General features: G+C 38.3%; 1 protein-coding gene across 1 annotated transcript in view; it reads right to left on the bottom strand.

The window, feature by feature from the left end:
• Positions 1–13,737, bottom strand: part of LOC102845718 (uncharacterized protein C3orf26 homolog) — an 86,752-nt gene that overhangs the window by 41,709 nt on the left and 31,306 nt on the right. The window contains exon 2 of the mRNA XM_006890042.1: positions 52–131. Within this exon, the coding sequence (XP_006890104.1) occupies positions 52–131 (80 nt within the window). The remainder of the gene's footprint in view (positions 1–51; positions 132–13,737) is intronic.

Genomic DNA, 13,737 nt, shown 5'->3' on the forward strand with positions numbered 1-13,737 from the left:
GAGTCATTTCAGAAGCCAACCCCACTATGAGTCTCCCATCATGACTGTCACCTGTTCAGTTTCCTTTGAAAGAGCAGGAATTGGAGCGCTCTCCTGCTGCATCATTTCTGTACTTCCCTGTTCTTCTTCTTCTTCACCACCAGATGCATCTAGGAAATAAAAAGTTTAAACATTAGAAAGGGGTCTGTCATTCTTCTAATGTTTGTGGCATCATCCTAGAAAGTTCTCTACCCTGATTTAATAACTCTACCTCTTGGAGGCTGTTTTAAGGAAAAATCCCAGATGAAGAGAGACTCAAGCACCAAGATTGGAGTTTTAGTTAGAACACCGAAAAACTGAAGATTACCTATCTAACACTAGGACAGTCAAATAATTATGGAAGAGTCCTGCAACAAGATTTTTTCTTAAATTTATTATTAATTTCAATGAAAATTTACAGAGACTTTGGATTTCCATTCATTCATTGTTGCACTCTTCTCCTCTCCCAACCCTCCCCTCTAGTACACTACCCTCTTGGAAAAGTAAAAGAAAAATTCTTTCATTGTTTTGCAATCCCTCCCCCAAAGTTCACTCCACTATACAGCCTTCGCTCTGGACTCCTGTATTGAGAAAAATCCCTAATAATTTTCCCTCTTAAACAGTTTTCTCCCTCATTTGTTTCAATGCAGTATACATTATTGAACCCATCCTTCTCAGTCTCTTCCCAACCCCGAGGTCAGTCCTGCATTACAACAGTGGCACCATGCAGTATGTGTCCTTTTGTGACTGAGATACTTCACTCAGCACAATGTCCTCCAGAGTCACCCATTTTGAATAATATTGCATGAGTTGCTTGTTTTTCAATGCATAGTATTCCACTGTGTGAATATACCACAGCTTCTCCATTCGTTTGTTGATGGGCACTTACGTTTGTAACAAGATTTTTAAAGCAGCCTTTAAAAATTTTTATTTGTTAAGCTTAAAATTGGAAGCAGGGGTAGCATCCACTTCCTAAACAACATGCCTCTGGAAATTCTATGAACTTTGACAAATGATGATAGTTATAGAAAGGCCTCAGGCCTTTTGTTCACATGGTCACTATGAGTTGTGCTCGACTCGACGACAATCATCATTATCAACAACAACAACAAAAGTTTCCAAAGGCAAAAAATTACTGTAATAATAAATGACTATTATTGAGACATCACTACATGTTTAAAATTGAGCTCTGAATAGACATTCTATTTCATTATTACAATAACACTTATTTAGTAGATATTCAACTTCCCATTTTCAGATAAAAGCCATTTTAAAAAGGTGAACAACTGTCCCAGTGGAACCCTTTCAATGGTCATGACCCTACCCAGTTGTAAGGCTTGCAGACCCAATGAGCTGACTCTAGCAAATGTGAAGAGGGTGTGGTAAGGGGATTACAGGTCAAGGCAGATTCTTTCTTATTCAGAATTTTCTTATCTTTTCTTTGGAAAAGAAAATAAAGTTCTTATTTCTCACACACTGCCATGCTTCACTTGTGAAAGTTGTCCAATTAATAAGGGAAATTAAAGAAGAACTGATGCCTCTGAAGTGTGGTGCTAGTGAAGAACACAAACATATCACGTTTTGCTACAAGAAGGAATAAATATGAACAAATTCAGTCAGAATGCTTCTTAGAGGAAAGGATGATGAAACGTCATACCGTATTTGAGCATTTTTTCAGAAAGGGCCCATCCCTTAAAAAGGACATTGTGTTTGGAGAAATAGAAGGTCATTAAAAGAGAAGAACATCCTCAATGAGAAAGAATGAAACAATGAGTTTAAACACAGCAGAAACTGTGAGGATGGCACTGGATCTGACAATGCTTAGTTCTGTTTTACAAAGGGTCACTAGGACTTTGAACCAATGTAACAGAGTCTAGCAACCACAACATTGTTGGGCTGAAAGTGAGCCAAAGAGGTTTGTTTGGTTTCAGGCAGAAGGGTAACTAAGAGCTATGGTCTCAGGGGTCCCAGCAGAATATCACGTCATTGAGTATAGTCTGTTTTATGCTTGACTGTTATTCTCCATTTCCCCCCTACTTTATCCACAACTTTCTATTGTGATCTATTGTGATTCAGAGTGTCAGCATTGTTAGCTGGGCACAGTCTAGTTTTTCTGGTTTCAGAGTCCTTGAGGATGGGTTCATGTGGTTCCTTAGTCTTTTGGATTATTTCCATATATTTTTTGGTGAAGGATGTGTTATGTAGTTGTTTACTTTCGAGTTGGAACTGACCCATAGCAGACCCTCCGGTGGGTTTTCAGAAGCAGTTAATCTCATGGGAGGAGATTACCCATCCTTCTCCCGTGAAGCAGCTGGTGGTGGCCTCAAACTGTGTGCCTTTGGGATTGCAGCACAGCTTCTTGCCATATCTGTGGGTATAGTTCTACGCACTTTCCTACTTTTGTTCACATATGTTTCTACGTATCTACTCACAAATTATTATTACTGTAATTGCAGGATTGTACATACAATAGTATTAACCTTTAACTCAAAGTTTTCCTTTGCTTTGATCATTTTGTGCTGACTTTCCCCTTATTATACATTGTCTTTCCCTGATCCAAGTTAATTTGTTTATCTATTCTATGAGAGCAAAAATTTTGAAAATTTTGTTCACTTATATAACTATCTTAAATGCTTAGAATACTCCTTGTTACATAGTTCTGAGCAAATACTTGATTTAAAAATTTTCCTTCCAAAAGAATCACTTAGTTTTAACTGCCTTATATCTTTTTATTAGCTTTAAAAACACTTTAAGATAAAAAGGATGGCCTACAGTAAAGAATTGCCAAGATCAATCTAACAGTAATCTTTAAAAAATACTTCTGAACTCTACATTCCTCCTTTTCTCCATAATCTGATAACTGAAAAGTACAGTCTGTGTTAAGCAATCTTATTAAAAAGAAATAACATATTTTTAAAGGTATGTAACTCTTATGCAACAAACCCCATGAGAAATATTTAAAACATCATGTTAATCAAATGTTCTAAATAGAGATAGTTCTCGTTCCAAAAAACTTATTTCATCTGAACTCTTTTAACATACAAGATGAGATCATCTTATATTGCTGTAGGTTGAATAAATTAGTTGTTTCCTTAACTATGATGTTTTCTGGCTCCAAGAGACTATTCACTTTATGAAGTAAGGCTGCTATTTCTATAGTTTCCACACTCTCCTAAAAAAAAAAATTTGCTGAAAAAAAATATGAGGATCCAAAAACCCCATTGCATGGAATCCTCTTCCAGCACTATGTTCTCCTGCTGGAGACAGAGGAGGCTGGGCAAGCCGTTTGCCACTCAGTCCCAGAGACTAATGCTGGTCCTGACGTGGCATCATCATGAGAGCGCCACCCCATGCCTAACTTCTTGAGAAGTTTACTCAAATTAAGAAAATAAAGTGAACCAGACTTTTTGGGTTTGATATAGGATTGGGCAAGTTTTTCCAAAAGAGGAGTTAAATATGCTGTCCTTTTCCATCTCATAGCAGCAAAGCAAGCTAATGTAGAGGACTGTATAACTTCTCCCCAATCCCTGCATTCTCCCTCTTTTGGAGAATTATAATAGTGTGTCTAGTTTCCTAGCATAAGCTTCAGGGTTCTTACTTGAATAAGCCATGTATAGGCTCTGAGAAGGACCCTGGCTTAAAAATCAGAGTGAGGTGATTTTTAAAAAATTATTTGTGTTCATTAAAAGGAATAATAAAAAAATTAAAAAAAAATTTTTGAAAGGAAGATATTTTACCACAACGTGGGAAGGCCTATTTCCACTCAGAATTCCCTACTGTCACACATCCCCTAATGAGTGGCGTTGGAGTGGCCGTGAGCGTCTTGAGGATTTAGAGGGAACTGCGCTGGAAATACATTTGGTTTGAATTTAACAGGACATTTGTGTGATTTGCAGCCACTTCCATCCATAGTTAAATTTCTGCTAGTTGTTCTAGTGTAGAGAGACTTCTGAGAATACTTCTACTACTCTGTGCCAACTCACCAGATATTCTGATACAAAGGGGCAAACCAGAGGCTGTGGAACATGACGCCAATGCCATTAGAACTCAGTGTGAAGCAGAGAGGACACCATTTTTGGGTTGTATGAGATGAGAAATTAGTCTGTGCTCACATCATTCAAAATGCACAATCATAAGTGGAGAATTAGGTATTTTTGCCAATTCAAAATGGAAGGTGTCTCCTGTCAGGAATATGGTAGATAGTGCATTGTATACAGTTGTAAAGAAACTAGTTTATAAAAATTTTTATAGTAGCCATACTATACATTTTTATGTAGCCATACTATAAACAACCAAGTTGTTTGCCTATGGAATCAAGCATTATATGCATCTTGCTTATAAATTTTTAATCAGTCAAATGAAAAATGATTTCTCTATGTATTTTATAGAAATTGTTATAAAATTATGTGAAAAAGGAGTCAATAAATCTGAAGTAAAATACATAAAAAAAGGAATTAAAAACAGTATGTCAAACAGTTCATTAATGAAGATATTTTATTATTTGTTTGGATTTTGAGACATTTGTCAACTGTTGTGGTGTTAAGATTGTTATTTTTTTTAAAAGAAGAATGGCTTTTCTATCCATTGTCTTAGACCCAACCACACAGCCAGGTGAGGTGTAAGTGAAATGAATTTTTGAATCTTCACCTTTCACACCCTAGCTCCCCTGGGGTTGTAGTCATTAGCTGCCTCAACTGCACACATGTAGCAGATCAGTGTCCTTAACATCATCAACAGCTGTGAGACCAACATAAGAGAGAGAGCAAACAAGACAATAGAGAGACTCTGGCAAGGCATATCCTGATGAAGCCAGACAGAGCCAGGGTCAGAACCCTTGAGAAAACTTTAACATCACAGGAAAGAAGAAGCAGAGAGGTGAGGATGGGTGGGTGTGGGGTGCACATATCATAGGCTTGCACAATTTGATGGGTGGGTTGTGGGTGAAGGAAATGGGAAAGATCTGGTGTGAAAAACAATGTACACATACTTTGTAAATATATCAGTATAAAAGAAAAACTTTTAAAAAGTAAAAAAAAAATCTATACTTGAGAAAACATTTAAGGTGCTAGTTTGAATGTCTTCCCTCTAAATATGTGACAAGTAAAGGATGAATTCACTTACTATTTCCAAATGGGAAAAACCATATCAAACAACAACAAAATCAACAAACTAACCAAGCAAATAAAAAGCTTGCCAATTTGTATCACACTGCAAATATGAAGTAACTAAAAATGGATCACAGACCTAAATGTACAATTTAAAATGGTAAGATTTTTAGGGGAAAATATGCAACCTTTAACTAGGCAATAATTTCTTGGCTGTAACACCAGGAGTAACAGCCATTTTAAAAAATGACAAATTGGACTGCAGTGAAAAATAAGAACTTGTGCTCTTTGGAAGACACAGTTAAAGAAAAAAAAATTCAACAATAAAACAAACCCAAAGAACAAAGACTGTACAAAAGCATGGTCTGGGATGAAATATCTACATATCACACATTCAACAAAGGATCCTTATCCAGTGTGTATAAAGAACCCTTCAAACTCAATTGACAAACTAGTTAAGAAATGAACAAAAGATTTGATATATATCTCATCAAAAAAGACATATAGATGAGAAAGTACACATGAAAATATGCTTATTAGAAAAATGCATATTTAATAAAAGTGGGACACCACCACGCAGCTATTTGAATAAACTTAAAATGTAAGCAAGCAAACAAACAATAAATTTTGATGAGGATTCAGATCAACTACAACACTCACTGTTGGTGGAACACAAAACTATATATCCACCTTGGGAAAGAGTTTGGGAGTTTCTTAAAAAGTTAAACATAGAATTGCTGAGATCCAAGATGGTGGCGGAGGCAGAGACAGTGTGGTGAGCTGCAGGAGCAGCAAACCACTTAAAGCAGGGCCACTATGGCCTTCTACAGACTTCGGCTTATTGATAATTGAACAGTTAAACAGTTGGTGACTTGCCCTCAGTGAAGATCGAGGCTCAACAACAGGAATTCAAGGATTCCCAAGGAGGAATGGGTCAAAGAAGATGAATGGATTGCCAAAAGTCACTGTGAGTCTGATGACAACTAACAGTGGCAGCATGCACAAGAGAACCGACATCCTAAATGCACCACATATTTTGTTCTGTTGAATGCTTCTGCCAAAAGATGGTTAGACCTGGGGGAAATCTGTTCACCATCCTCAGGTTCCCTTTACCATATATAAAGGGGAAGGGCAGTGACACCTACTTCAAAATATAGTATGACCACTTATGGGGGGATAAAAGTGGTGGTGCTGGAATTGGAGACACTATCCCTGACTACATACATAATCCTCAGTCAGGTGAGGGGACCAGACTGGAGTAAGGGCAATTGGAGGGGGAGTATACCAGCCAGCTCCTAGGGGGTGTTGCCCTGCTCGGGTCGGGCTGCCGCCAGCCTCGGGCTCAGGGCGACCCGTCGTGGCCCTCAGTGTGAGCTCCTCAGTCCCCAGATTGTGCCATCTGACCCCTGGGTGGGGAAGGAAAAAAAAAGAATGCCTAGGGTATCCAGAGAATGTTATCTAGGCCACCTTCTGCCACCCTCTCCCCAGCAAACCTGAAAGCAACACCCTCAAAGCCCTTCTATTTGTAACTCACAAGTTTGTTCTCTCTAGATTTGCTCCCTATCCTATAGGTAACCTTAACACTGAGTTTTACTCCAGAATTGACCCTGAAATATGAAATGACAAAAAGGAAATACAACTGACAGCTAAGGAAGCAAAGGAGGCTGGAGCCTCTGGGTTCAACCAGCCATCCCCACTGGACCCACCTGGGAAAACACTTTGTGGTCCAAAGGGGAGCAAATGACAGGAAAATATCTTCTAACAGAGCAAGAAGGCAAGCAGCTTTAACCCAAGACCACCAGTAAGGTGATAAAGTGTCCTCCCTTCCCCCGTTTACATCTACGCCCCTGTTCAGCATGAAGAAGCCAGAGAGTCGGCATCCAATTCCCAAATCAATAAGATAGTTGGTTTAATTACCATTGGAAAATGCTTGTCATTCCTCTGTAGCATCTGATCCCCACTGGATCCTCATAATTTCCTTCACCTGCTCCCCCCACTGACCAAACTGTGCAGCTCTGCAACTGCATCCTGGCCCATCCTCTCCCTTCTGCCCCCAACCCTCACCTCCTTGTACCCCCAATATGTTTTTCCCAAAAAATTTAAAAAAAAAGCTAAACATACATCTATCATCTGAACATTCCTAAATGTTTAAGAATAATAAAGAAATATACATAAAAGTCTGTATGTAAATGTTTATAGCAGCTTTAGTCAAACTGCCAAACCCTGAAAATTCAGTATCTTTCAAATGGTAAACGGATAAACAGAATGTGGTACAACTGTGTAATAAAACACTGTTGTTATTAAGTACCATCCAGTCAGAACCGACCCATAGCTGACCCTCCAGCAGGTTTTTAGAGGCAGTTAATCACCCAGGAGAAGATTGCCCATCCTTTTCCCATACAGCAGCTGGTAGATTTGAACTATGTACCTTCAGCATTGTAGTGCAGGAGCAGACAAACTACTAAAATGTACAACAGTGTGGATATGTTTCATATGAATGTGACAGTTGAATAATAAAGACCAAAGAAAAACTGATACCTTTGCACTGTGGTATTGGTGATGAATATTCACTATATGACCATAAAAAGAACAACTATCTCTTGTGTAGCCTTGCTTATTAGAAATGAAGATGGTGAATCTTCCTATCACATTCTTTGGCCAAGCTGTCAGGAGAAGAGCATTATTTTTGGAAGAGGTCAATGAAAAAGAGGAAAAGCTTCAGGCAATGGATTGCCTTCAGGCTACCACAACAGGTTCAAGCACAGTAAGGGAGCAATGGAGCAGGACTAGGTTGCATTTAATGTTAATACACAGGGCCACTATAAAATGGACCGAATATCACATGCAAGCAAGATTCTGCTGAAGATTATCCAAAAAAACTACTAGAACAGCATATCAACAGAGAACCACCAGAAGTGCAGGATGGGTTTAGAACAGGCCGTGACACTAGAGATATTGTAGCTAATGTTAGATGGATCTTGACTGAAAGAAGGGAATACCGGACAAATGTCTGTGTTTCGCTGACTATGCAAAGGTGTTAGACTGTGTGGATCACAACAAACTGTGGCTGACTCTGAGAAGAATGGGAATCCCAGAACACTTGATTGTGCTAATGCAAAACCTGTACTTGGACCAGGAGGCAGTTGGCAGAACAGAGCAATGGGAACACTGCATGGTTCAAAATTGGGAAGGATGTATGCTAGGGATGTGTCCTACCTCCATATATTTTCATTCTATATACAGAACAGATTATCATGGAGGCTGAGCTCTATGAGGAGAAATGTGGCATCAGGATAGGAGGTAGACTCATCAACAATCTGCTTTATGCAGATACACAACCCTGCTTACTGAAACTGAGAAGGACCTGAAGCGCTTGCTGCTGAAGGTCAAGGATTGTAGACTTTAATATGGATTGAAGCTCAATATCAAGAAAACCAAGATTCTCACCACTGGGCCGATTGGCAGCATCGTGATGGATGGTGAAGAGATTGAGACTGTTAACAGCTTTAGTTTGCTTGTCTCCACAGTCAACACTCTTGGAACCAGCAGCCAGGAAATGAAAATACATATTGTGTTGGGAAAAAGTCTACTGTCAGAGACCTCACCAGAGTACTGAAGAGCAACAGTGTCAGTCTAGAGACTAAGGTGCACCTGACACAGGTTATATATAGTTTTTGCAATCACTTGCTATGCATCAGAGAGATGGACAATGAGTAGGGATGACAGAAGGAAAACGGATATCTTTGAGCTGTGGTGCTGGAGAAGAGTGTTGGATAAACCATGGATGGCTAGGAAAACAAACAGGTTCATCCTGGAGAGGGTGAAGGCAGGCTGCCCCTTGGAGGCAAGGATTTCAAAGTTTCAACTGAATGCTGTAAGGAGGGACCAGTCCTTGGAGAGGTACATCACCCTTGGGAGGGTGGAGGGACAGTGCAGGTGAGGAAGACTCTTTATGAGATGGATTGATTCACTGACTGGGGTAATGGGGGTAGGTGTGTCAGAGACAGTAAAGTTGGCACAGGATAGAGCAAGGTTTAGGGCTGTTGTACCTAGCTGCACTATGAGTCACAGCTGACTTGATAGCACATAACAACAACAACAGCAATATGCTAAACCAAAGAAGCCAGGTTTGAAAAACTCCATAGTATATGATTCCGTTTATATGACATTCTGGAAAGGCAAAACTATAGGGACAGAAAACAGATCAGTGGGTACTTAAAACGACCCCAAACCAACAATAAACCACAAACTTCTTGCTATCAAGTTGCAACCAACTTGTAGTTGACCCTCCAACAGGTTCTTGGAGGCTGTAAATTGTACTCTTCTTTCTCCCATGAGGCCTGAGCCTTTGGTGGTTTACTGACAGAGGTGGTCAAAGGCAGACTACACCATCACAACTCCCAGGGCCTTTTAAGAGTAATGGAAATGTTTGATTATTTAATGTGGTTAGTAGTGGCTACATAACTACATGCATTAGCAAAACTCATGGAAAAAAAAGTAAAAGGGTTAATTTTAATATAAATTATTTCTCAACACAGCTGACTTTAAGAAAGTAATGATGAAAGCCAAAATGATAAAAGCCTTTAAAATTTATTTTTATCCAAATATATACAACAAATAAAGAGCAGACTCCCAGAGTTCATGATTTTAGCACCCACATTACTTTTGATGCTACATACAGTTTTACGGAGTTTAAGTTCCTTATTTGCTAAAAGGTTTGTCTGTTGCTTTGATTTTTTTCATAATGAAGTGTTTGACTTAAACGCTTTTTGAGATGATTTAATGAGCTTTCTCCTATAATGTACTAATGTAGTGAGTTATAAAGACAGGTTTCTAATGTTAACTCAACCTGCTTTTTACTTGTAAAATAAGTCTCAAGTTAACCAGGATATAGGGTTTAAAAATACATAGCTAGCTTTCCCATTAATATTTTTATTTAAAATTTTTTTCATTTCTATTCAACAGTGAGATTGACAATCTCTTTTCTTGGACTTGCCTAGTTTAGATATTAATGTTACATTTACTTCAAAAAAGAGTTGAGAACATTTCTTCTTTTATATTACCTCATATTGTTTGTATACAGTTGAGATTATTCTTTCATATTTGGTAAAATTTATTAGTAAAAGCAGTAGAGTCTAGTATTCTTTTTAGTGTTAACTTAGTATTTCAAACATTTAATGGTCAGATGATTATAAGATGTTATACAACTGTCTATTTATTCTTACCTCAGTTTTGAATGCATCGTAGTTTTCCAGTTAAATTAAGAATTTGCCTAACTGAGAGCTCTAGTGGCCTAGTGGCAAGAGGCTGCATTGCCATCCTGAAGGTGCGCAGTTTGAGGCCACCAGCTGCTCCATGGGAGAAGGATGGCCAATCTCCTCCTGTGCAATTAACTGCCTCTGAAAACCCGCTGGAGGGTCGGTCAGCTATGGGTCAGTTCCGACTCGACAGTACACAACAACAACTTTTCATATTTATTAGTGAGAACAACTATTCTTTACAGTAAAGGGCTCAAGTGTGTCAGAGATAATGAGGATGGCACAGGATAAGACAGGTTCAGATCTATGGTTCACAGGGTTGCTATGAGTTGTAATTGACAGCACTTTACAACCATAATGACAACAACAACAAACTATTGTTTATTTACTCTTTTCCCCCCTTAACATTGCTAGAGGTTTTTTATTTTTTAAAGCATTTTATTTTCTATTCATTAATGTATTCTATTTAATCTTTTATTTCTAGTACATTAATTTTGTTCTTTATTTTCTTCATGTTCACTCTTTTTTAAGGTGGACATTTAGCTCACTGAATCTTATTCTCCTTTTCTAATGTAGACATTAAAGCTACACCCCTCAATTATAACTTAAAACTGCAGATTGCACTTTTATTTAATTCTATATTTAAAAAAATGTTATTATTAATTTTCATTGATCCATGAGTATATGTTCTTGCTATTAGGCACAATTTACTTGGCTCAACCCATAGCGATCCTATGTACAGTAGAAGGAAATACTGCCCAGTCTTGCACCAGCCTTGTACTCTCCACTGTGCTGAGCTCACTGTGGCTGACACTATGTCACTCTATCTCATTTAGGGTCGGCTTCCTTTTTGCTGACGCTCTATCCTTCCATGAGAGCTCTGGTGGCTTAGTGGTAAGGAATTGGGCTACCAACTCAAAGACATGTGGCTTGACTGCACCATCTCCTTCACAGGAGAAAGATGGGCAATCTCTTCTACCTGCCTCTGAAAACTCACTGAAGGGTCGGCTGACTTGATGGTATGCAACAACTACAACAACTGATTTACCAAGTATGATGCACTTCTCTAGGGACTGGTTTCTTCTCAAACCATGGCCAGAGTATGTGAGATGCAGTCTTACCATTCTTGCTTTGGTTTTTTGCTGTCATTGTTTAACAAACAGAAATATATCCTCTTGCCATTAAGGGGCCAAAAAGTTCAAGTTCAGCATAGTAGCTTCCAGAGGAAGGCTCTTTCTCTCTGTCACATAGGGAACACCATCCTCACTTTTGAGCATTCTCACTATACTTCTTCCAAAACAGAACTATTTGTTCATCAACACCACAAGTCAAAGGCATCAATTCTTTGTGGATCTTCTTTATTCATTGCCTAACTTTCAAATTAATATGAAGCAGCTGTACATATCATAGTTTGGGTCAGGCATACCTTAGTTCTCAAAGTGAAATCCTTCCTCATCAACACTTTAAAGAGAACTTCTGCAACAGAACTGTCCAATGTAGTATACTGTTTGATTTCTGGACTGCAGTTTCCATATGTGTTGAGAGTGGATCTAAGGAAAAGTAAGTCTTTACAAATTTCAGTCTTTTCACAATTTATTACAATGTTGTCTATTGGTCCAAGTATGAAGATTATTGTTTTCTTTGAGGTAGAAGACATACTGAAGCATATATAGTCTTTGGGCTTCAGAGTAAATGCTTCAAACCCTCTTCACCATCAACAAATAAGATTTGTGTCATCTGTGTAATGCAGGTTGTTATCATATACCTCTTCCTATAGTCCAACTTCTACTCACACTTATTTATCTATCGTCTAGGCCGCTTTTGCTCACTACAAGGTAGAGAGTTGATTAGTTGCAACTAAGACTGTATAATTAATAAGCCTAAATATGTTTACCATATAGTACTTTACATAAACAAACAAAAAAACCACGCTATAAAACCATACAATTGGCATACTAGGACAAATAGGGAAAGTCATAATAAATAGAACAAAGATAAAAACTGTCAAGGATTTAATTTCTATTGCACCCAAAATCAAGACCCACGGCAGGGTGGTGAAGAAATGCAAACGACATATTACATTGAGCAAATCTGTTGTGAAGGGCCTCTTTTTTTTTAATGCTTTATTTTCAGTCAGGAAGTCAAAGGCCTCTTTAAAGTGCTAACCTGAATATTCACACAATGGAATACTACGCTGCACTGAAAAACAACGAACTCATGCAATATTATTCAAAATGGGTGACCCTCGAGGACATTATGCTGAGTGAAATACCTCAGTCACAAAAGGACAAACACTGCATAGTGCCACTGCTGTAGAAAGGAGAAACTAGCTATCAGCAGTGAAAACAAGGCCACATGCTGACTGTGGAACAGACCATCAATCATTCATGTGCAAATTCAGATTGAGGATGACAAATATTAATACAAGTCCCCAAGAACCAAAATATGGTCTTGAGTCTATTCCACCTGAATTTAAAAAACATCTTAAGAATAGTTTTGAAGCACTGAACACAAATGACTGAAGACCAGAATAACTGGGGGATGGCATCAAGAGTACTTTCCGTGAAGAGAGCAAAGGGTCATTACAAACACAAAAGAGGGGGAAAAAACCCCAAATGGATGTCAGGAGAGACTCTCAAAATTGCAGTGGAGCATCAAGAAGTCAAAACAAAGGGATGAGACACTGAAGTAAAACAGCTATACAAATTATTTCAAAGGGCAGCTTGAGAAGGCAATGGAAAGTATTATAACAGACTGTGCAGAGAGCTGGAATGGGAGAGTAAAAAGGGAAGAACTGGCTTAGAATTTCTCAAGCTGAAAGAACTGAAAAACAAATTATGCCTTGAAATGCTATGGGCAAAATCTTGAATGATTCAGGAGTCATTAAAAGAAGATGGAGGGAATACACAGAGTCATCATACCAAAAATAATTGGCTGACAATGAAATGTTTCAGGAAGTATCATATGAACAAGAATCAATGGTAATGAAGGAAGAATTTCAAGCTGCACTAAAGGATTGACAAAAAAAAAAAAGGCTCTAGGAACTGATGGGATACTAATTGAAATGTTTCTTTTCATTCTTTCCTTTTTTCCAGTTGACATGTTTCAACAAACAGATGCAGCCCTTGGACTTGCTCACAAGTACATAACTGGAAATTTGGATGATAGCTGCCTGGCTGACTGACTGGAACAAGATTTGTATTTGTTCCCATTCCCAAGAAAGGTGATCCAACAGAATGTGGAAATAACAGAATAATATAATTAATATTACATCAAGCAGAATATTGCTGAAGATCATAAAAAAATGGCTAGAAGAGCCCACTGACAGAGAAATTCTAGAAGTCCAAGGAGGGTTT

This window comes from Elephantulus edwardii, unplaced genomic scaffold (genome assembly GCF_000299155.1).
Source record: "Elephantulus edwardii isolate Elephantulus edwardi_28Jun2011 unplaced genomic scaffold, EleEdw1.0 scaffold00085, whole genome shotgun sequence".
In the NCBI taxonomy this organism is placed as follows: domain Eukaryota; kingdom Metazoa; phylum Chordata; class Mammalia; order Macroscelidea; family Macroscelididae; genus Elephantulus; species Elephantulus edwardii.